General features: G+C 35.4%; 1 protein-coding gene across 1 annotated transcript; it reads right to left on the reverse strand.

The window, feature by feature from the left end:
• On the reverse strand, window positions 2329-25565 carry LOC109823812. The gene is given in 15 exon segments (XM_020390198.1): window positions 2329-2864; window positions 3405-3941; window positions 6407-6559; window positions 6642-6981; window positions 8757-8810; window positions 8812-8964; window positions 9279-9355; window positions 9495-9560; window positions 17053-17635; window positions 17879-18009; window positions 18090-18194; window positions 18306-18480; window positions 18564-18626; window positions 21311-21420; window positions 25474-25565. Coding segments are annotated over 15 exon segments (2763 nt in total). The 5' UTR covers window positions 25501-25565; the 3' UTR covers window positions 2329-2675.

Below are 25849 nucleotides of genomic sequence, written 5' to 3' on the forward strand. Positions count from 1 at the left end.
CTAAATTAATGCACGAGATTGGTTCAAATTTTGTATTTTTACTTTTCCTTGGCTTTCCTCCTCCTTTGTCCTATATAAAAACAGAGAGATAACCAATAACGACTTTTGGGAAGGGTGATGAACGGACTGATGGTGAGCTGGCATCACCTGCGGGTTGATTTTTTTTATTAATTATAATTAATTAATTTAATTTGGTTTGTATAAGAAGACTAGATGCGAGGAAGGAAAAGGGAATTTAAGAAAGAGAAGGAAACGGAAGCTGTGGATCTTGTCAGAAGTTTGATGTTGGGACTAAAGTTTGGGATGATATCATTCTTATGTAATCATGATGTGGGCACCCCTCTATCCATTTTTTGCTATTAAACTCCATTGGCTTGGATTTGGGTCAGGTTCATGTTGGCCCGAGTAAAATCAATGACGGGCTCGAGGAAAAATGTTTCCTCCTTTTGAGCAAGATAGGACAAATTTTGAAAACCGTCTTATTTATAAAAAAAATTTGTCAAAAATCGATCTATTCTAAAAAAATTTATCAAAACCGATCTAGTTTCAGTCGTCTGGTTGAAACTTGGTCGGTTTTGACAAATAAAAGTCTGAAATTTCACGAGACTTGAAGTCCCGTGAAGTTTAGCAGTCATTTAATTAAGCTGTGTAACTTCACGGGACTTCAAGTTCCGTGAAGTTTTTTTACTCATGAGACTTCCAAATAGCTCGTTTTACTTAATTAAAGGCTCATTTTCAAGCTGCTCTCTGGAAAAGATTGAGAGAGAGAGAGAGTTCAGAATCCCGTCACCAGGAAGGGCGGTGACCGTACCCCAAACAAGAGAAAGAGAAGTGAGAGCAGTGGCTCAGGAGAAGATGTGGAACCTCCTTAGAGGAGGAGTTCTGCTCCTCACGCTTTGATTTATTTCTTTCTGGCTTGTTAGTTTTGCACTCAAGAATCCACACTCTCTTTAAAATGGGTCCCGCTTTGTCTGGGTGTGCTTTATAAAGCAGTGGGACTGAGATCAGGGAGGGTAGCATGGAGACAATGGGGGGCGGGTGGCTGACGCTCATGCTCCTTTCCGTGCTGGAAATTCAGCTTAAACTTCACGGGACTTGAAGTCCGTGAAGTTTTTTTCTACTAAAAAATTTTACGGGGCTTGTAGTCCTGTGAAAGATTTTTCGCCCTTCATTAATGTCATTATAGGCTACTAAACTTCACAGGACTTCAAGTCCCGTTAAGTTTCAGACTTTTTTCTCAAAACCGACCCAGTTTCAACCCGACGGCTGAAACTAGGTCGGTGTTGACAATTTTTTTTAGAATAGGTCGGTTTTGACAAAAAATTTTTGTAAATAGGACGGTTTTCAAAATTTGTCTGAGCAAGATACCCCCCCAAAAAAAAACCTTTTTAGGGATTTGGATAAAACAAACATGAAGTTAGGGGGAAAACACCTAAACCTGTCGACAGATCTTCCACTATGAGGGTTATAATTATAATTCCAATTTTCGTAACTTTGGGGAGTCCCATATAACTCTCTTGAATTTTCGAGAAGTTCCACTTGAACTAAGGAGAAATGAGAAAAAGATTACTCAAGATGTTGTCTTATGATTTTACTGAGGAGTTATTTTCTTAAAACCAATATTTCAATAGGTGGAACTTCTCGAAAGCAACCTATATTTCAATAGGTGGAACTTCTCGAAAGCTCATCGTGTTTTCTTTGAAACTCCATAAAGTTTAGCAATGCTTCTGAACTTCATGATTATATTGTGCAAAATCACCCCAGAAGTTTTCTGGAATTTTTATGAAATTTAACCCCACAAGTTGAATAGGGTTATACATATTCCAAAGGTAGGATGGTAATTGACTCGCGCATGGCTCGGCCCTTGTTTGAGTGTCAAACACCATGAATAGCAAATAGATCGTTATTGAAACATCTTTCATCATCAAAATATGAACACAATCTCCAAAATGATTTTAAAATTAAGAAACACTAGAGGCACACCATTGGACACAATCCCAACCATACCCCCTCACCTGCTACAGTGCAAGACACAATCCCAACCATACCCCCTCACCTGCTACAGTGCAAGGGGGCCCCACATGGAATTTTTTTAAAAATCTCATGTGGGGCCCATACACTGTAGCAGGTGAGGGGGTGTGGTTGGGATTGTGTCCAATGGTGTGCCTCTAGTGCCACTCTTCAAAATTTTGGGGTACAGAAGTGTAAAGAAGCTTCGCTTAAAACTAAAAGGAACGTTGCAGAGTCAGATAACATAAAGAGTTCTGGTCATAATTTTGGCCAGACGGAAACTCGTATATAACAGAATTCTAGCTAAAAATTCCAGAATTCTAAAAAGTTCAATTTCTGGTCAAGACCAGCAACCAAACCAATAATATACGCCATCTATTACGAAAATAAAACCACCAATCAGAATTCTTAAAACAGTTTTGTTCAAGATCATCAACCGGTCACTGATATTTTTGTGCTATATAGTATTTTAATTTACAGTAGAATGCTGAAATGACGAAAATTAACAAAAAGGCTGCATGAATCGATCAACCAACGAATAACCTTAATATAGACAACATATTGTTCATCTTCACACCAACCTGATGAAGGAGAAGAAAGCCGATGGTACTTGCCTTCTCGAGCAAAAATCTGTATATGCAGTTATAAAATATCAATCCAAATCTTCAGGGTTTCCTTAACGCAGATGCTGCACCCATAACTACGGCCAACACTAGGCCAAGACCAGCGCCCAAGGATGCGCCCACGGCAGCAGCAGTTACTGAACTCCCTTTTCCTTGTGAATCTTGGCTTGCACTCGAAGCTCTCTCCTCCTCTTTTGCCAGTTCAATCGCTAACCTTTCATTTGCAAGTTCCTATAAACAAAAAGGATTAACCATATAAGGTAACGTTCATTATGTTTGGCTACAATCTTTAAGGGTCTGCTGGGTATGTCGTAATTGCAAATGAAGCAAATGTTTCATGCAACAACACTTATTGCAGAAAAGTAATCTCAAATTACGTCATTGGGATATCCACATTATTTTAGGAAATGTATTCACAATTACAAATATAACATTTGGTTAGTTAGTTGTTGGATTTGCAAGTTTTGTTGCATGAAATATAGTTTCATTGCAACTTTAAGTGTTTGTTTAACTGTAATTGTGAAATGGTCTCCATTTTGCGCTGGAAATAACTAACTTAATGACATTGCATTAATTTTTAAGTTTTTAAATATTCAAGGACTTGCAAGCTTGCAGCATTTGCTACCATCAGAAGTTTTTTATATGAAATGGAGATCCGATTGCCATTTTCAACTATCCTATTGCTAACCAAACATAGGAAATTTCAGTCCAACAATGAGTGTTGCAGGCTTGCAACTCTATTTCTAACCCAAGAGCCCTAAATTACTTCACCTGGAAAGCTTTTTCCTCTTGACTCTTAAGCACACGGTGTACAAGTTTCCGAAAAGCAGTGACTCCTTGAACAGGCATAACCAAAGTTTTTCTCTTGAAAGGCATTCGAGCCAGGCTGAGAGGCGCTTGAAACATTCTTTGAGTAATCTCCTTCCTGCTCAAGTTCTCATATATTGAACTCTGAGACTGAAGAGAACTGGCATCAGTAGGCATAACAAAAGGGCAAGAGTTTACGACTTCAGTCGTCCCAGGAGATGAATCATATGCTTCCATGGCATACTTAATCAACATTTTCTGTTGATGAGCACTGACGGAGAATTTATTTGTTATAGCAAGAAGCCAGGGGACATTAAGAGCCTTGGCCTCATTAAGGAGAATTGAGAGAGCTGGTTGTTGCTGTGAAATATTTGATTGGTAATATCGAGGTATCTTATGGGAAAGATTGTGCACGAGAACAACCAGGTCGGTTTTCTTATTGAGGTCAACCGCTCCTGCCTGCAATTCATCCCTAAATCTAGTAGACTCCAATTGTAGCTCCTGCAAGTCAGAAAACTCAAATCAGTAAAAAAAATAGCAAAAAGATAATAAAAAAATGAATATAAAATATAAAGAAGTCTGGCCACTAAGCATCAAAACATCTACAAGAAAATGCCATGTGCTAAATAAAAATATAGCATTAAGAGCTATTGCAGTATTTCTATGCTCATATCTGTTGCGCTCTCACATACACCTTAAAAATAAAGTTTGAGATCAACTGCACTGACTACTCAAAAATCTAGTGTTCGTATGTGAAATGTCGTCTATGGAAGCACACATACTTGTGTCTTCCTGCATATTTGTGCACTGAAATTTTCCCCTGTTTGCTCAAAATGTTAGCTTTATACCCTTTTCAAGAGCTTTGGTATGATAGGCCACAAATAATGAGCTACTTCAAAAACTAAATTATAAATAAGATTTAAGAACTATTACAAAGAATGCTTATTTCAAAAAAATTTAATTTTCTGGAAGCTAGTATCAGCGTGGTTGTTTTTCTTTATTACTAGTAATGTGCTTGTTTTTCTTTATTACTAGAAATGTGCATGTGCTTTGCATGTCGACTTACTTGTTCTATATTTTGAATTTTTTTAATTGATAGGAAATTTCTGAAGTGACTTTTATAACAATATATAAATTAATAATTTCAAAAGTTTTAATTGTGTTAATAAATGAAATTGTACATTAAAATTGTACGAATAATTATTATAACTTGGATAATTCTTATAATTTATTAATGATTTGTTTATATAATTATACTAAATTAAATAATTATTTAATATTGTAATTCTATTTTACCCAAACTTTGGGGGTATCAAGGTCAAAAAATATGTGAAACTTGGGTATCAACGTGTCGGAACAAAACTTTGAGGTATCAAAGTCATAATAGGTGTGAACTTAAATGTTGAAGAAAAAACATTGGGATATCAAAGTTAAAAATGGTGTCAACTTTGAGGAACCAAAATGCACATAATCCCAATTTTTTAATAGTATAATGGTATTTTATTTATACTATTATTTTAATATTATTTTATTATAATTTGCTAATTATTTAATAGTTTAATAGTATCTTAATATATTCTTAAACAATTAATTGTTGTACTATTGTTGATAATTGTAATGTTATTAAATAATTTATATAATAATTATGTAAATTGGTTTGTTACACTATTATATTATTATTAAATAATATATTTAATAGTATACCTATTAGATAACAATGTTGATTCTAAATTTAAAGAATGCTATTAAAAAATTATATTAAAATACAACTAATAATTTATAATAATAAAAATAACTATAAATTTGGTTTTAAGTTATTATAAATATTTATTAATTATAAAATAGTATTAAACTAATTACTTTTAGTAAATCATTGACATAATAATTATTGTTTTTAATAGTATAACTATTAATTAAGGGTTAATTGAGACAACATAGTTAACAAGAAGTTATGGGTACTTAATGAAAAAATTAATTCTATATAATTGACATACTTGGGAATTGTCAAAAACTGAGAAGGCAAAAAAGGCATTCAAAAGTTTTGACATGGCAATCCTCTTTTATTAGTGTAGAAATAATAGATATAAATAGATAGATAGATAGAAATAGAATAGATAGATTGTTCTCCTAAAGTTCTGACCCTGGCATGCTTTCTATAACTGAATTCTTTTCTCTAATTCTATCTCATATTTACATTTTTAGATTAGGCCATTTTTGATCCAACAGGTGCTTCCCTTAAGGGTCTTGAGGTTTACGTTTTACCTCCTGGGACGGATGGCAAAAAGTAGTATCTTAATAAGGTTGTAAATGATTACTGTGTTCTTTTACATATTATACCCACAGAAAAAAACATACAAAATTTTGAATTCACCCCTCTAAGCATCATAATTTCAATCTTACCCTCCAAATTGCAGTCAATCCTCAGTGCTCAGCTCATCATAACTGCTGTTAGTTTTTGAAATGCAGATAAAGAGAATGACTTTTTTGTACCCCTATAATGACTTAATTGTTGTAGTCAACTAGATAATAGTGATTAATTTTAGCTATCAAGTCTATTTTTTTGCTTGACCAAACTTATAAACATAATAGAGCAACATATGATGAATAAGCGTGTCATTTTCCAAATCATTTCAACTTATAACTAAGTTACTAAAGAGCTACCTTAAAAAGTTCAATAAAAAAGGTGTCACTAAATATAAAACCAGCAAATAAGCCTTGAATTGTTCTACTTCTTATAAAGATGATTTCTAGAATTAAAGTTATAATTTTAAAATCAAAAGGTGAGGGAAAAGGATCCAGAACAAATAAAATGGGATTATCTACCCTGCTGAGTTCATTGCTTAAAATGGTGGGTTTGAGAATGTTGTATTCTTAAAGGTCAAATTGTAACGGAAAATAGTCCATAAACACTAAAGAACCAGAAATGAAAGAGACTTCAAAGGTTAAAAGAAAACAATAAAAAGCACCTGCAGATCTACTCCAGTTGAGTCTAGATAGCATACTCCACCCACAATTGCTTCCTGAGTATCCACCTCTGGATGAATGTTCTCAAATTTAACTTTGTTTCTGTGTCTATCTTGATCCGATATAGCTTTCAATAGAGAAGTTTTTCCAGCACCCTGCCATGGTTCCGATTCTGGTACATATTACGCTTTCAACTAGAATGTGACAATCTAATTCGCACAAAAGAATTTTTTTTACCTCTAAGCCAAGTAGCCGAACCCTTCGTGTTCTCATGTGAACCTTCTTAGAGACGGTGATAAAATCACTGGTGCAGTATATGACAAAACCATTCAACCCTACAGGGCATAATCTTTTTTCCTCAAGAATAGATCCAATGTCATGGTCATGATGAGAACTGACATATTCCATTGATTCAGAAGAAAACATGGGTTGTATAGATTCTTCTGGAGCAGGAAATGTTGGAGGCTGTTTTAATGGAGGGCCAATTAATATCCTCATCTTCTGTAAATTAGGTTGTACGCTAGGATTTGATGCGTGTGAAGGCACAGGAGGTAGTGATTCTACAACTGTTGAGCACCTGAAACAGAGAGGTTAAAATATTGAACATAAAAATACAATGAGAACGAAGAAAACTGAAAATGTGATGGCATTTGTACATGGTACATGAAGGTCAGAGAGAGAAGCCATACCAACTTTAAAAAACTCTGGACATGCATGGAGTTACATTGCAAATGTAGATATTAATGCAAAAAGGAATAAGAAAAGGAAAACCATTTTGTAGGATGTTAGGCATAATGGCAGCTGAAAATCATTAATCATGTAATATTTATGATATGACATATGAACTGATTATAGAGAGTAGAAACAATATCCAGCATCAGAACTAACTGTATGTTTGAATGGACTCAGATGTACGAAGATGGATAGAACAAATTAACAACTGACACAATCTAAAACTACAAGCATTACATGTGTCTTAACATGTGTTCGACACAACATGACTTTCATAATTGAAGTGTGTGTGCATAGGAACCAGTTACTTAGCATACATGGTGTGGGGTAATGTGACCTGTAATATAAAGGCAGGAAACTCTATTCTGTGGTGTGCCATAGGTCAAGCAGAAAATAACAAAGCTAGAACTAGTCATGATCAGTAAGTTATAACAACTTGAATTGCTATTGTTGCAATATGATGTTGACTATAGGTTAATGGGGGAAAGGGCAAATTACACTAAACCCCCAAGAACTTTTAGTGTTCTGCAGTAAACCACCAATAACTTTTAAAATTGCACTAAACCCCACAATAACTTTTGCAGAAAACTCCCAAAGTTAACACTGTTACGTCACATCACATCTGATGTGAAATGTGCAACTCAATGTGACTTAAAGACCAAAATAACCCTTAAAATATTTTATAAAAAAACATTTATGACCCTTTTTATATTTTTAACCCTAAAAACATAAATCTCTCGTCTTTTGTCATTCATTCGCCTCTTGCTCGCACCAAGCTTCAGGTCTCGAGCCCTAATTTATTTATTTATTTATTGCTGAAATTGTCCTTAAAATTGCCTTTTTGTGCTGTTTCTTTGTTCTAATTTATTGGGGTTATCTGCAAAATGCGAAACTCATTTGGGGGTTCTGCAATTCCAAAAATTATTGGGGGTTTAATGCGATTTTGAAATTTATTAGGGGTTTACAGCAAATGCTGAAAGCTCTTGGTGGTTTAGTGTAATTGACCTAAAAATAATTGTATTAACTTCATAATAAGTTTAATTTGGAAATTCAGAAAAATATGAGGAGTTCATTTATGGTTAAACATTCATGACAAGAAATAACATCAGAAACCTGAAATTGGAAGAAAAAATTATTTTACTCGTAGAAAATTTCATAAATTCATGAACAAGGCAAATCATATTGAAATACGAAATAGTAGTAAATGAACATTTTGAAAAAAAAAACTAGATTTGCAGTATTACATCATCAATCGTCTGGATATGAGAAAGTGCAGCATAAATATGAGATATTTTCTCAATTTCCACTACTCTTTTCTCTTTGTGCACCAATGCACAACAACTCTCACCTTAGTTAAGTATAAACTTTTTTTAAATTGGATGCTCTCTCATCTCACTGGCAAAATAGTGCAAAACATGAGGATTTCAGGCAAGGCTGCAGGCACATAGCATATGAGACAATAAATCTGAGCTTGTCTTAGTCCAAATACCACATCAATTTAACTTTGTACAGATACAAACAGGCGTGTACCCATAATAATTTCTTCATGATGATTTGTTGCAACATGGTCTAACAATCATGAAAATGCAAAGCAGTATAATAGAGAAAACTGTACTATACCAATTTCCATTTATTTGAGCCTGAACAAGAGTACACAGATGGAGGCCATGACCAAGCTGCGCGGATAACAGGGGGATCAACAATATGTCCCAGTTCAACAGCACCACCAGCTGTCAATCCGAGCCATTTTTGCAATTGTGGAAATTCTGGCAACTGTTCGATTCCCAGAAACGTAGAAGCATGTACATACATTAACTGATCATATATTCTGTCAAAGAAGGAATAGAAACATGAGTTTCTTCTCTTTATGCTCTCCAAGTAAAGCTTAATAATAGGAAAACAAAAATATTAAGGTTTCGGAAACTAAGCACGTTTTTAGAAGAGGTCAACCCAGGAGCAAACAAAACTTTTTCTTTTTCAAGATGAAAATCCTGCATATAGTAGGTCCGAAAATGTACAACAAGAGAAAACAGGAGAAGGCTCCCAGGGTACAATTTTGTTCTGCAACAACATGAAGCTCACAATTTCCTTTGGACCCTCTAACAATAAACAATTGTATGAACAACTATAGCAAACTCGAACCTCTGAAAACGTGACCGATACGACTTCATGGAATGTGACTGTAATCGCTCCCTCAATTCTGATATGACAGACCTCACCTGCAAATGCCTTTGCCAGGTCAAAGCAACTATGATGAGTATTTAGATACTAGAAAATAGTAACACAAGTAATACAAGAGACAAATCACATTACTTTAACACCTATCACCACTAATAAAGTAACAACTGAAGCTCGTACCGAGGTTAGTTTTGAGTACTCTGCATCAGAAAGAGATTCCACAGATGAACTTCCCAAGAGAAACAACTGGTAAAATAATCAGAAAGAAGATTCTAATTAAGTGCATAAATTCTTGGAAAATATATATTATGTGACTATAAAACAGAAGCATTCTAACGAGACGTAGAAAAATTTCAGGAAGCAGACCACTATTCTGCACAAGAACAATAATGCAAAGCAGTAGGAAGCAGAAGTGGGTTTTCTGAGAGACAACATTGTGTCAACAAAATAATGCAAGTAATTTTTTGTCATCTAAGTGTTATATAATCAAATACAGTCAATATAAAGCACAACCCCAGAAAAGGTTCAATAAGAAGATCAACAAAATTTTATGACCAACAATTGTTTGTCGATGCTTTAAGCTAGTAGGAAAAGTCTTACCCAAGGGGACTATATGCAACCCAAAAAGATACCCCCAACACCAATATATATCGCTTCCATCTCATACACCAACATGTATGTCCAATCATTATCACCCCAATTAATACCTCTACCTATTGAGAGTCATCTGGACCTGGCAATCAGGTCAAGCCAGCCAGGATCCCAGCCTGTTAGGGCCAGGTTTTAGCTTGGCCCACATTGACCTAGGAAGGTCCAAGCCCAAACTCATGAAAAATCGGGGTGGGCTGGGAAGGGGGTCCAAAACCCAGGCCTGAACTGGGCCCTAGCCCAGCCTGAAAACCTCCATGACCGGCCTAAATTGAGGGGAAAAAAGGATTAGGCCAAAATTTGAGCCCAAAATTTGGGCCTCAAAAACAATTTAAAAGAAAAGTAACCTGGTCCAAACTCTGGGCCTGATTAATATAAATCAGTTCAGGACCAAAGCTTTGGGCTTGAATTGATGCCCCACCAGCCCACCACTTCGGCCCTGAGAAGTGGCCGACATGCCCACGAGCTTGTGCCAATGATTTGAGTGCCACGTGACTGAATCACTGGCCGAAGCGGCTGGGCCCACACACAACAGGAGAAATTCGTCCATTGCTCAAAGGCAATAGAGAAAATTTTGCCAGTTGGGAGAGGAATTGATGATTAACAAAATAAATAAATGTGAAAAAAAGTTAAGAATAAATCTACAAATATTCCTATCAACCCTCAATTCTTTCTCACAACAATCTGCTCCTCTTCTCTTCTCATAGTATTTAATAATTCAAAGCTCTCTCATTTCTCAAGTTCTCAAATCAACTTCTCAAAAATCTATTTCTTAAAAAAAACTTCTCAGAGATCAAATGGATTTTACACTCTCCTTCAAACGGTTTTGGAGAACATCTCAACAACATCACTCCAACAGGGGGAAACTTCGCAGCCACAAGAAACCACTCCGGTTGCTACTACTAGTCAATCACAAGCTCTGACAATGAAAGAGGCAAAAAGAGGACAGGAATATGGGATCACTTTTAAAACAGAAGGTGAAGGTAATAATGGCTTTGCTATATGTAAGACTTACCAAATAAAATAAAATGTCCTCAAAAGATGGTACTGGAACTTTGACTAGACACATTATAATGCATGTAGGTAGTGAAAAAACATAGACAGAACTTAGTACAACCAGGAGAACGTTCTTTACTTGGATATATAAATTTGTTAAGATGAAAAGAGCATTAGCTAGGTAAGCATGCATTTTCTGAAGCTAAAAGTGAAGTTCTTGATGAATTTGTCTGAGGAGCGCTTCAACCAGAATTTAAACATATTCCTAGAAACACTATAAAAAGAGAAATTTATCACATATATGATAACAAAGAAATATTTTAGTTGCTACATTATCATTTGTTCCAAGTAAAGCTGCATTAACTTCTGATGTTTGGACTGGTATTAACAATCATTCATATACCTGTGTAACTGCTCATTGGATAGATGTAGATTGAGTAGTTCAGAAAAAAAATTATTGTTTTTAGGGATTTCCCTGTCCTCTTAATGCCGATGGCATTTATACCAATATTTTGAATGATACAAACGAGTACTACATAACACAAAAGATTATTACTATTTCATAAGATAATGCTTCTAATAAAAATGTTGCAATATCCCTACTCAAATCACGTACAGCTCCTGCTTTAGATAAAAAATTATTTCATATTTGATGTGTGCGCCACATATTTAATCTTTGTGTGCAAAATGAATTTTCATGCTATAAAACAAGTTATTTTAAAAAAATAATAGAATAGTTGTAGAATATGTTAAACGTGGTGGTCTTAGGAGTCAAAGGTTTGGATATTATTGCTCTATTTTTAATTTGCCACCCCGAAAAATGCTTGGTGATTGTGTAACTCGTTAGAATTCTACTTATAATATGTTACGCACATGTATTCCATATGGCGAACCAATTACATTTTATTTTTACATTCAAGTAGGGCCACACTCATATCTTATTATGATTGATAGTGATTGGTCACTAGCTTCACCAATTGTTAATGTGTTAGGTCCATTTGAAGAAGCAACTAGACATCTATCTGGTAGTTATTGTACAACTACCAACACAGGTTTTAGTTCATTTGAGTACAATTGCGAACATGTTTACTACATACCACAATGATCCAATCTTATTGGTTTTTATTCACAAAATGAAAATTTTAATAAATACTTTCAAGAAATAGCATTATAGTTTTGCTCTTATATTAGATCTTAACAGAAAATTTGATTGTCGTGAAAATTTCCTTCTTTCTATAACTTATAATATGATCTATTAAGATTTGAAGATAGATCAATATATGTAAGATGTGAAGGACATATTATATGAATTATATGCAAATTATTGTGGATCCTCGTTGTCTATTACTCAAACGTTAACTTTACAATCTTCATCTTTAGCACCTCAACGCTTTAGACTTCAAACTTAAATGAGACAGAGACAAAGATCCTCACAAAATGCAAATGAACTTGCTTTCTTAAATGGTCCAGCCATCGAAGAGGGAGCTCTTGATTTTGATGGATTAGCCTAGTGGAAAGCAAAAAGTGGAACTTACACTGTGCTCTTCGCTATGGCTCATGATATACTAACGCCTCCGGCGTCCACAGTGGCTTTCGAGACTGCTTTTTCTAGAAGTGGCAGGGTATTAAATGAGAAGAGAACCAGCTTGAGCAATGAGAGCTTGAAAAAGGTGCTGCTGTTGTTAGACTAGTGGAAGGTGACTAAATAAACACAAGGGAAAGAAGAAATTTTGTATGGTGGCGAACTTAACGATGATTCTCCACCTATAACAGAAGCGGGTCCATCCAACAGTTGAGGACATTAATTAAATCAATTTTCATACTTTTATTTATAATTTTCAAAGTCTTGTCGAACTAGTATTGTAATTTTTCATTTTTAATATAAAATATTTCCTTTTCGCCGTGTAACTCTTCAATTTCTACTTTCTATAAGTACACTAAAAATTTAATCATCCTATTAATAAATTTATCAATTTTTGTTGTTACCTCTATGTTAAAAATTGGCCAATCATTTAAATTAAAATTAAGCCCAAACCTAGAAATATGTAAAAAAATTATGGGCCTGAATTTTTAAAAATCAATTAAAAAACCTATGGGTCAATTAGCAAATTGGGACAAACTTTAGGCTCGATTCAAAATAATTTTTTCTAAAATTTAATGTATCCGACAACGCCATGTGGCCTTATCGGCCGATTCATTGTTGAAAATTCCAACGGTCAAATTTTTGCTCATTCAGATGTACTTAATGGGTTGCGCCCCTTCTAATTTTTTATTTATAATTAAACATTGGGGGGTTTTTTGTAAAATAAATTCTCAAATTTTTACAAAAAACCATGATTCTTCACTTTTTCCTCACACTAATCTTCTCTTCATTGTTCTCTCAAGCTCTTTCAAGTTTTCATGCTCTCTCATTCTCAAATCAAGTTCTCAAAATCAATGGATCATAAACTTACAAACTTCACCATGGAAGACGAGGATGGTAATAGTGTTGCTACATGTAACAAATGTTAGATTAAATAGAAAGCTCATACAAGTATGTTGTGGTACAAGAAATTTAAGTAGACATTTAAAGCTTCATGTGGATAGGAAAAAATCACGATTCTCTTTGAAATATATATTTATGAAATGATAAAAGCATTAGCAAAGTGCCTGCTGCAAATGAGCTCGAAGAGAAAGGAGAAGAGGGTCAATCCCTCAATTGAACTTGATTCATGGAATCATGCACTTAGTTTGTATTTTTCATTTTTATAAGTCTAGACGCTAGTATTGTAACTTTTCATTTAGTATAAAATATTTTCTTTTTAATACGCAACACTATATTTCTAGAAATATATACCAAATTTATCAATTTATTGATGAAATTTATCTTCTTTTGTCAATATTTCTGTATTTATAATAAATTTTTAATAGTTTGGAAAAAAGAAAATTCCAATAAAATTAAAATAAAAATCAGATGAGTTGGGCCCGGACCGGCCCGTATCCTAGCGGGCCGGACCAACGGGTCAGGTTTGGACAGTGCCCAAACCCAGAATCCTTGGACTCAATACCAACATGGTGCAATCCAGTCCAACCAAACCCGTACCATTCAAGCCCAGGCTCGGTTAGGTTCGAGTCGGGCTAAGAGTGAACTTAACCCTTGGCCAGGACAAGAGTAGCACACAAACAGAGACAGAAAAATATAGCAGCTGATAAGGTTTCAATTAATGGAAGAAGTGGATACACAGAACATGTAGGCCTGCTGGTCTCTCTAATGCATTCCGATGATGGACATCAGGGTTTTGTCCTTACCAAATGCTACTGAAAGCATCTGTTTACTGAAGGTAAGGGGAAAAGGCACCTATGAAGTCATCCTTTAACCGAGGTGCAACTTCTGAATAGAAACATCTATCACCAGACTAACACAGAGATGTATAGGGTGTGAAGCTCAAGCACGGATATGGGTCATGAGAAAAAAATGCTAACACAAGAAATTCTGATAAAGTAAATCCATAGAGGGATACGACAAAGCAAACCTAAAGCAGGATCTATAAAATGTATCTTATTTTTGCAACTTTTTGTATCAGTTTATTTTTGCAACTTTTAACAATGTTATATATCGAATGAATGATAAAAATAAAATAATAATGATAATGTTATTTAACTTATGATGCAAATATAAGCAGTAAAATCTTTGTTGTTCGTCGTATTAAAGTGCTTGATGTAAATTCTTATATTAAAAGCATATATAATCTCAATAGGTATAATGCATATGCTAAAAGAGTGACCGAAATCATAAGCATACTGAAACATGTATCTGGGAATACAATCTGATTGTGCTCTTTGGCTCACATTGTCAGTATTTTCTATCCTCGGAGAATGCAGGTTTCTCCTTGGCTGCATATGTTCAAATTTCAAACTTCACGATCAGATAATCGTAGGTCAACTTTTTGCCAATGGTGATCGAAAATGAAAAGGTTCTCTCCAATGCCTCTAAATTATAGAGGTTCCATAGTGAGTTCCTTCTAAGTTCTGACCTTTTGCTTCATTGAACACTCATGTGTGTAGGAGCCTATGAGGGTTACTGATTCTATGCCCATGCAATAGACCATTGAGTACAATGGGTCACATATGCAGATGGTCCTGCTTGTATTGTGTTACTCATTCATGTTCAACCTGGACGGATCCCTTAATGCTCAAACTAGGCTGATCAATGTGTTCAAAAACTATGGCTATTCAATATTTACATGTAATCGTGTATCCATAAAAGATGGTATGGCTAGTAAATGTTATGTGTGTTCTATACAATTCCTTAACAAAACCTTTAGTTTATTATGACATTTTTATAAGTGATATAATTTATTTGACAATTTAAAATGATGATATCATAAGTTTTAGTGCATATGAATACCTTAAAAAGGTTAAGGGTTCAAAACTTATTGAGTTTTTCCCTACTAAATACCAAGGTTTTAAATGTCGGTTATCGGGGATCTATCGGATAGTCAAAATCCTTATCGGATAGCGGAAATCGGGGATATATCGGGGATATATCGGGGATAAGTAGTATTTATCGGAGTAATATACTAGCAAATAATAAACAAACATAAGCTTGAAAAAAAATATAATGTTAGTCAAAATGGAATAATAAACAAGCAAATAATAAGATAACATCAAGAATGAAGAACCATCTACGCATCTACATAATTATTGTTTAATTATGAGATTCATAAACTAACTTACTAAGTTGATATTTAGTAGTTATGAGCCATTATCAATATCCATAAACAAACATAAGCTAATCACCAATCAACCAAGTTCCAAAAGCAACAAGTAGTTCATAATTTGTAAACATTCAAAGAACAAATCCAAAAGAAAGTAAAAGCTCCCAAATCGTACTTATCGGCCGAAAAAGCTGATATTTAGAGCCTACTTATCGGCCGATAAGTGCCTTTATCGCCGATAAACCGCAAAAAAACGATAACCGATTAAAAATTCTACTTATCCTAGCGGAAAGCTCCCAAATCCGATAAATCGGCGATACTATCGGATTATCGGACGATATTTAAAACCATGCTAAATACGCATCCAAGTTTTACCCTGATATACTTGGGGCGTTAGTAAATTGACTGTGGTTTGAGCCGCAATGCATGCCTATACATAGGGCTTAAAACTAGCGCTTAAAACAGTCCACTATATTAGGTTGTACTGTCGCGCTTGTAGATTGCATTGTAGATGTTATAATTTTCTGTACCATAACGTTTTGCTGCAAAGTCGTACCAACGTTCATTAAATGGGTCATTCTACAGACCTGCAATGCTAGAGGGTGGTAGCCACTGCACAAGATTTGAATGGGCCTTCTATTAGAAAACACGCACAGTACTATTTAGTACACAAATACACACAAAGAGATACAGGACAGCCAAATAAGCGACGAAAAAAGCATGAAACATGCACCCATTTTCAACCCCCTTTTATTATATCAATTTACCTGCTTATTTCATCTACAAGCTTAACATAACATTGAACCCTTTGATTTTCGGCATTTTATTTCTCTCAATATAAAACCTCGAAAGGGAAAAAACAGTTTCTATAAAGTTTTAAAATGGGAAATATTGTTTTATATTGTTTTATCTTGCTTTAAACTGATCTAATGATTGATCATGCAAATCCCATCATATTCCTACAACAAACTCATGTATACTATTAGATGTTAAGATTCCCTTATGCCCATATCAAAATCACTAGCACCAACTAATGAGCGTAAGATGATAAATTCCATCATAAAATATCTGGAATCCTAAATCACACTATTTTAGTCCAATACTATCTTAATTAGACTATCCTCGCATGTTTGCCACATGATACTGCACCAATTATATGTAAAATTAGCCCATATCAACTATGATAAAATAACTACATGTCACAAACAAATATCAAAGACATTTCAGAAACTATAAGCAAGCAACTAGCAAATTAAACCACGGATAAAACTAAGACATATCTTAAGCCGAATTTCAGAGTAGAGATAAAAATTAAAACACGTCTCCTTAGTAGCATTCAAGTAGTTTCAAGGAACACGCATAAATTACTAAGTAAAAGAGAGCAATGGAATTACTACCTTTCCAAATGGTACATAAGAAGGCAATGAAGGTACTGTTCGCCATCGCCTAGAGTTCCCAGCCATGATGTTATTCTTTAAGTCTATCAAGTTTCCATTTGCTTCAATAGGCATTCCATCTTCTTTCTTGGGAAGTGGATTAAGTGAAATCCCTTCAGAACCCTCTTCAATTTCAAGGGATTGTGGTTCTGTTTCAGCTTCATCAACTGTCAATGATCCACCACGATCTGCAATAGGGGATACTTCTACAAACCCATTTTCTACTCGTCGAAATCTGCTTAGATGTTTCCGGACACCCTCTAGAGGGACTAGTTTAGAAAGTCTCCAGACAGATGTCTGAAGGGGGCCTAGGCCCAATACAAGCTGCTCCCCATTAGTCTCTTTAGACTTGGTTATACTTGGCACTTTGTTCAGCTCTTCACTTTTAACTAATATCGTATGAGAATTACTTGAAGTAGGGGATTCTTGCACTGTTTGTGAATTATAATGGTGAAAATAAGCAGGAGACAAGATACGAGGCACCAGATCTTCTGGAATACAATATGTCTTGAAGTAATGCTGCCATCCTTTCCGATCAACATACCTAGTGTAAAGCCAATAAATATGCAACAAAAACTATTATAAGAATTTAAATAAATAGGCAGAAAAGAAAGCAATTGTCTGTAAGAACCCAAGTCGAGCTCATGCTAAACATGAGATCCGGAATCTGTCAGAGGAGAGATCTATCCCTCCAATCCACTCGAAATGGATATTTAAACGCAGAGTTTTTTAAGAAAACAAAGACATCCTCAATAGTTACTAATTGACTATTCGCAAACTAACATACTCTTTCAGAGCAGCATTTCCGACAGCAGGTTGAGAGAAAGTGATACACTTTACTTCAACTTCTTCATGATCTTTCGAAAGGGTAGTGGAAGAAAGAACTCTCAGTATTGCAAGTGTAGCCAGCGCTGCGACCTGCAAAAAGTAAATGCAGACACTATAGATGCTAGAGTGCAAGATTCTAACTAAAGGATCAGGAAAAATATTTTTCTTACTGCACCACCAAGTGAATGCCCACAAAGGACAAGCTTTCTCTTCTTTTTTATGGCAAGCTTGTATAACTCCAGTGCTGGAATTCCTTTAGCACGAGCCAAGAATCCCTGCAAACCAATGAGCACTACAATCCGTAAGTATTTGGGATCAGCTATATAAGTTATAGATGTAGGACCATGATAAAATCATGATAAACTAATCAATTTCACAAACTCAACCCTGTGGGCAGCAGGCCTTGAGGCCTTCTTTATTGGCGGCTTTACTCTAGATTCTTCATTCTTCTTTTGGATGTCAAGCTGGTCGGTTTCAACACCATCAACCACATCAAATTGTTCTGCATCTTCGTCATGGAATATGGCTCCTTGAAAAATATTTACATCAGCAATAACATCCCTATAAGGACATTAAATGGAGAACCGCAGTTAAACATGATTAATTTTGAACTAAAATGGCATCGTGCTTAGGTTCATGCTTACTTGTATTGTTTTGTTCCAATAAATGAAGCAAATAATGTGTCTTCTGACTCCGCTAACAGGTACCTTAAAAGAAGAAAAAGAAAATTATAAGACAGGTCATGATATCATAAAGATTTATCAGTATAAATATCAAAAAATATTCCACACAAATGGAAATTTATATAATGTTGCTAGATTAATGCAAAATGACTTATAAAATCAGATGTATTGCAAATGATCATGAGAAAAACAGTTGACCAGTCATGTACCCTAAATCTTTATTATGATATGTGTTTGCATACGGGTTTTCTGCATACAGCAGGATATTTATCAGTATAATCGCTTGGCTGTATGTCAAAAGTGTCAGTATATGCCCTCCCTCACAAACTTCTCTAGTTTCATGACATTAAGTGGAAGTACCTTTTACTTGAAATGAAAGCAGATTTAGCCAGACTAAAGTAAAATAACATTTAATTGGTGTAGATTAATATTAACTTACTCTACCACAGTGGACAGGATATAGGTAGAATCAACAGGTGTCCTTATGTATACTGAAAAGTGAAATAGTCGGTGGGAACAGTTGGAGGTTGGCTTGAGTGCCCCTTTAAGCCTACCGTGGAATACAGAAGTAGAAATAGAGGCCTATAGATAATGAACTACAAGAAAGGGTGAGAGGACAAGCACAAGATAAATATCTATAGATGGATACAACCCTCCCCCCAAAGAGATAATAACCAGTGTTATCAATGTGCATTGGGGGGGGGGGGGGGGGGAACCTTTACGCACACGTGCGCAAGGAGCAATGCGTTGCACGCGCCCAAGTGAAGTGAGGCGCGCACCACATACATATTTTTTTCAAGATAGATAATCAAGCACGGAAGAACATGTTTATGAATTTTCACATAAACTATGTGAAGATAAATAATATCTACTATAAAATAACAAATTAATGTCTTAAATCATCACGATATCACGCCCAACATAGTAGTAAAATTCATAATTTTCCAAGTCGACAAATATCGAAGCAAAATCAACGAGTAAACGAGAAAGGGCTAGGGTCCTCAATCGGGCTAATAAAATGGCTTAATGGGTTTATTTTCTTTTTGGGATACAGATTATCAATATCAAGTACAAAGACCCAATTGAAATGTTAAAGAACAAAAATATTCAAGACTACGCCTTCCATGCACCTTGTGCAAAGCACCCTTGCGCAAAGCACCCTTGCGCAGGCGCTTGCGAGGAGCAAAAAGGCACCGCCACGTCAGATGCGGGGCACTTCGCCACCACCCCGCATCGCAGGGCCATGAGGCGCGCGCATTTGATAACACCAACCACAATATAAATATATATAGATGGCTACAACAACAAGAAGACACATACAAAGGATGAGAGAACAACCACAATATAAATATCTATATATAGCTACAGGACAAAACAAATGGGTGTTTAGGGAGTAATGGTTGTGTTCGTGCTCTGATTTTTCATCTATTCTTCCACCAAACTCAATGCTTTTGAACAGTAAAGAAAAGCTATTCTACTGCCCTTTAAGTTGGGTACTTGAGTGAAAGCATTATTGTGCAAATGCAAAAAATGAAGATGTCAGATTGTTTTCATCCGTGGTGCAACAAGAGATCAAAGAAAGCCCTCAATAGAAGACCCAAAACCAAAGCAAGAGGCATTAATCATACCGCCTCTCTAAGGACGCTTCAAGGTACCTTAGTGATAAACATCAGAGTTACTTTCTGAAGCCTCACGTTGAGATGCGGAGAAAGGAAAGAGTTGTATAAGACATCTACGAACAAGCGGGACAATTATAATAGAATACTGTACTATGCAGAAAATGAGATTCAATAGTATGGCATAGTGATCTCAAGTTGCAGCAGTCTAATCTAATCTCAAGAAGTTCTAGCTTGTAAATGGTAATCAATGCCTCGGAAGTGTTTATTACCGTTCAAGATGTAACTCCAGAACACATGCCACATCTAATTATTTAGCATATTTCACTATTCGGAATTTATGAAAGTTAGGTCCTTTTCTTTTAACACTAGGTAATAGGCCCAACATGAGTTTAGTGATAAATCTCAGTGATCCCACTGTTCAGTTTATAGTAATAATTGTTTTAATTTATTGGATTTATTAATGGTATGTGTGTTAATCTGACAGTATGCAAACAATTCTTGAACATGACGAAGTAACACAATTTAATACCTAGACATATAAACTGAAAAAGAGTCTAAACAAAAAGAAACAAGAGGAATACAATATGTGATAACAGAAAACCAAGCTACCAGTCTGGTACGTGTCTATTGCCAGTTAAGATGTAACTCCCGATCACATACCATGTCTAAATATTTAGCATTAATTTCACAATGCAGAATCTAAAAAACATACATCTTTTTATACATACACTAGTGACTAGTTAATAGGCCCAAGATGTGTTTACTGATGCATCTCACTGATCTCACTATTCAGTTTATAGTATTCATTTATTGGATTTCTTAAATTATTATATACAATTATATAGTATCCATTTATTGGAGTTCTTAAGTTATTATATACAATTACATTATTCATTTATTGGATTTCTTAAGTTACCATATACAATTAAAGTATTCATAATAGGATTTCTTAAGTTATTATATACAACAATTCTTGAATATGACAGCAGTAACATAATTGAACAGCTAAAAATATAAAATGGTACAGGAGTCTAATAACAAAAAGAAATAAGAGAAAATACAATGTTTGACAATATAAAATTAATCTACCGGTGTGGTACGTGATCTAAAGAAGGCTGAACGCGGTCGAGAGATACAATTTGTCCTCCAAAATCTGACTTGAACTTGTTAATAAAGCGAAGCATCTCAGCGGCAGGCCTCTGCATATAAGAGAAAATTAAACAGAGTACTCAAATTCTCTGCAATTTCAGCAAATAATACTTAAGTAGAGTGTGCTGATGCTGGCACTAACTAATGGCAATTTTGGATTATAATCCACTTGTCTTATAATCCACAAATGGATTATAAGCTAGTGTTTGGTAAATTTAGTGGATTATACTCCATTTTTTAATAGTAGAGTGTTAGGCAAATGGGTGGCCTTAGGCAAATGGGTGGCCTATAAGTCATCATTGTTGTCAAAATAACCAAAAAGCATTTAATGGGTTAGAGAGATAAATGAAGCTTGAAATTTTGTGAAATGTTGAGGGTTATATTAGTCTTTTACTTGATCAAACCTTGTGGCTTGGTACCATCGCTTATTTTTGGGTGGCTTATAAGCCAAAATAAGCCACTTGCCAAACATGCTCGAAATCACTGGCTTGCTAAATATAATTCCATCAGATTATGACGGGATATTGATATATGGATCAACAATTCCTACAAATTCAAGATCGGTGGATGGCAAACAACGTGTGTGGGTGAGCTAGTGGGTGGGCTGTGGGTTGGGGGCATCAGGTGTGGTGGGAATGGAGAGAAAGAGAAAGGAAGGAGGAATTCAATTACGGAGAAGGAAATGGAGAAAGCTTGAAGCTAGGTTACCTGGACACTATGTTTTAGGTGCCGTATCCGTGTCAAACACATGCCAGACACAGATTCACCGCCAATACGCCATGGACATGTGTGATTCAATGAAAACTCTGATTTCCCTATTACTTATAACCCTAAACTAGTTTCTTTGGTATATTGAGCTCAAAACCAATAAGTTTTTGTACTTGAAAACCAACACCATTGCTTAAAGATTTGAAAAGTACCCACGTATCACATGCTACCAAAACTAAACTTTTATCGTTAAACCTTAAAACCTTACTTCTTTGTTTGATTTAACTTGATTCTTAAATCTTAGAGATATTAAAAGAAACATACAAATGTTAAGGGTATTTTAACTTAATATTTGATCTAATGTGTGTATGTGTATATGTGTGTGTATGTATGTGTGTATATATATAAACACATGCACGTATGTGTCTACGTGTCCCCGTATCCTACCTTCTGCAATTTTGTCGTGCCCAATGTCCGCACCCGCACCCGTATCTATGCAACCCAGGCTTGAAGCATATCCCAACATAAGTGGACACATGCACGCCTGAGCTTTCTAGTTTAGTTATATATTTTGTGCATTTTTTTAAAGACTATTGTCTATTTCTTAAAGTTTGTTCTCGTCCTAGATTAACAACATAGATAGAAACCATGAACCAAAGGGAAGAGCTCATTCCATCTATGACTATATCATAGTAATTTCATTAGAGCATAAACCTAGTTGAGGGGTACAAGCTGCAAAGAACTCCATTTCCAACATGACTCTCAAGCGGGTCCCCGAAGGGAGCAACATATTGGAAAGAGGTCTACTACCAGCTTAGAAAATTCTGAAAATCAAGAGACTCATGTATGCAGGTGAAAAGACACCCTGCATAGTATGACATCATTACTTAATCTTCTTTCAGTTTGTAAGTGTTTTAATTAATTAGATGAAGAGAATTTGAGCAATATTATAGTGTCAATGGAGGGCAATGAGATGAGGGTTTTCTCTCTCTCAAGTAGCCAAGAACTTTTATCCACAATATAGTAAGGGTCCAAGATCATTGCATAAAAGAGGCAGGTTGGAGGGTTGTGTCGCCTTGTCGAGGGTTGTCTAGAGGATGTATTGACTTGGGAGAAATCAAAAGTCTAACATTAGGGTTTATTTCATGGAGGCTTGACCAATGTCATGCTGAGAGTTGTTATGGATCAAATTCAAGGGGTATGCAAGTTTGATTCATCAAGGACCTGTTTGGTTCGCTTATATTTTTAGGATTTAGGGTGGAATAACAATTCCAGGGCAATTAAGTGGTACTTTTACAAAAAAGGGATCTATATCCTTAGTTTCAATAAATTTGGGAAAAGATACCCATAAAACCCAAAAAGCAACTAAATTTTCGAATGTCCCAAATCCTCTCGAGGATTTGGGTGGATATCTAACAAACCCATTTCACATCATATCTCACTCTCATTTCTCATTCTCTGTTCGTGACCTAACTAGGGATTATTGTCACCTCCCTCACCATTTTCATTCCCTTCTATTTTACGCCCCCCCCCGGTTCCTTCACCCTTTTTCATTCTCCGCTCCTGACCTAACCCGAATCTTTTTCAAGAATGCAATCTACATACCAATTGCAAAAAACTAGATGACGCAGCCCATTCATGTCCATAGAATAGATCTATATTTGAGCCCCATGCATTATATTTCAAAGCAATTTGCAAGTACATGGCATAATGGTTACAAACTTACAATGATAAGAAGGATGCAAACAACAGCCAGAAATAATGCACATATTTCCCTAGTATTAACTTGGTTTTTTACAACTCTCAAATCTTCCTTGAGCTTATTGATTTTCATAGCATTTTTTCACATACATTGCTTTCATTGACAAATTTCATGGAGTTGTAGCTGGATTCACCATCAGTATTAGCCCACACAAAGAAATTACATTCCTTCTTTGGGTACTTTGCACATCCCCAATAATATCTTCCTTTGTTCTTGTCATTTTTGCAAATATTCAATGGTGTTGGGATCTTACAATTGCACCAAACATCATACCTTTCAATTCTCTCTTTTGATAGCATATTTGTTGCAATAATCAGTTCTGAAAATAATTTTACTGCAAATTTTTTCCCATGCTCAAAGACCCATAGATGCATCAAGTTTTATAGCAAAGATTAAGCCCAAAAAGATTCGTTTATAGCCGTTGGAAGTGTGTATATTAAGGCAATATATTTGGTATGATTACCCCTTGTAATATGATGATTATTGGCTTTATGTGGGTGGTAAGCTCACCAAAGGTGATTTTATATAGGTATTCCATTTCTACTTTCCCATCTTTTTAGATTTGAACCAAACAAGAAATTACAAATTCTAGGATTTGTTTTCCTATAATCATGTTGAACCAAACAAAAGATTAGGAATTCCAGGGCATGTATAAAAAACTATGGATTTGAAATTCTTGATGGGGATACCATATCCTATAAGTTTAGGATTTGAACCAAACAGGCCCCAAGGTCATTTGAGTTCAAGCTTGGACCAAACAGTAAATTCTCGATTAGATATTTTTGGTTGTGTTTTGTCTTTGGTCCCACATCTATACCTTGGAATAATATCTTCAAGGTTTCTAGATCAATATTAGAAAATTATAAAATCAATTAAGTAAATATGGTCTTACAATATGAGATCCAAGACAATAAAAGCTATTGTAAATTGCATTCGTTCTCCTTCTCTCGACTCTGACCTTTGGTAGAAGCATATTATCGACAAGTATTCTAGTAGAGGTTCTGCTGTGTATGGATTCTGGTGAACATCAAGCTGATTTTCTAAGCATATTTTCTACAATTATTCATCCATCCTTCTCCCTTCCTCCAATTTCGTTTTTGACATTTTACCACAACCATATTTAAGGTACAGTGCAGTATTTACCCAATATCAAACTGGTTTTTTTTTAAATTAGATTGGGTTTTGAATTTTAGCCAGTAATGAACTAAAACTCGCACGTGCATGGTTTTCCAAGATCAAAGCCTCCGGCAAGGAAAAATCATTTTCCAGTAAAATCTTGGACCATGTTACCCATAAAAGGAATTTCATATCATACTTTTATCCTACTTGAGGAGAATAATATACAATATATATCCCTTAGTTACTTTAAAAGTAATTTTTTTTTTAAATCCAGACTTTTACCAAGCATCAAAGGGTTCTATCTACAAATAAGCAATGAGACTTCCAATAAATACATCAATTTTATCAAGTCTGACAAATACCTATACATCAATTTTGTTAGAATTAGTTCCTTTTTCATGTATCTCAGCCCTTTATATATAAAAAAATCAGGCCTTTTTACAACTAATTCTGACAAAGCTTGCAAATTTCTCGGGGAAATACTTCAAACTCAAAAGTGGTGAGAGACTATTACCTTGTAAACGCACTCAGAGAGGACCATGGAGCAGAGGACTTCTTGTAAGTCAGCGACGGACTCGGCCTTGAGGGCGCTGCAGAGATCGTTGATGCAGCCATGACGAGATGCCCATTCTTAGGGTTTGGTCCTTGATCCACGACTCTACTCGGCTCTTCAAAGATCCCATTTTTCAGAGGATTTTTTTTTTCGCTTCTCCTCCTTTGTTTTTTTCGCCCTTTGATGAAGAGACAGCATGTGCCGAAGGCATCGGGAGAGAGAAGCAATCAAATAAGCGGGGCCCACCACCATGGGCTGCTATTACCCAAAGCCCAGGGCTATTGCTTCCCATGTGCATTTCAATTACGACTGTGTAGTAGTGGGGTTGTTTGCGCGC

This window comes from Asparagus officinalis, chromosome 9, assembly GCF_001876935.1.
Source record: "Asparagus officinalis chromosome 9, Aspof.V1, whole genome shotgun sequence".
Lineage (NCBI taxonomy): Eukaryota > Viridiplantae > Streptophyta > Magnoliopsida > Asparagales > Asparagaceae > Asparagus > Asparagus officinalis.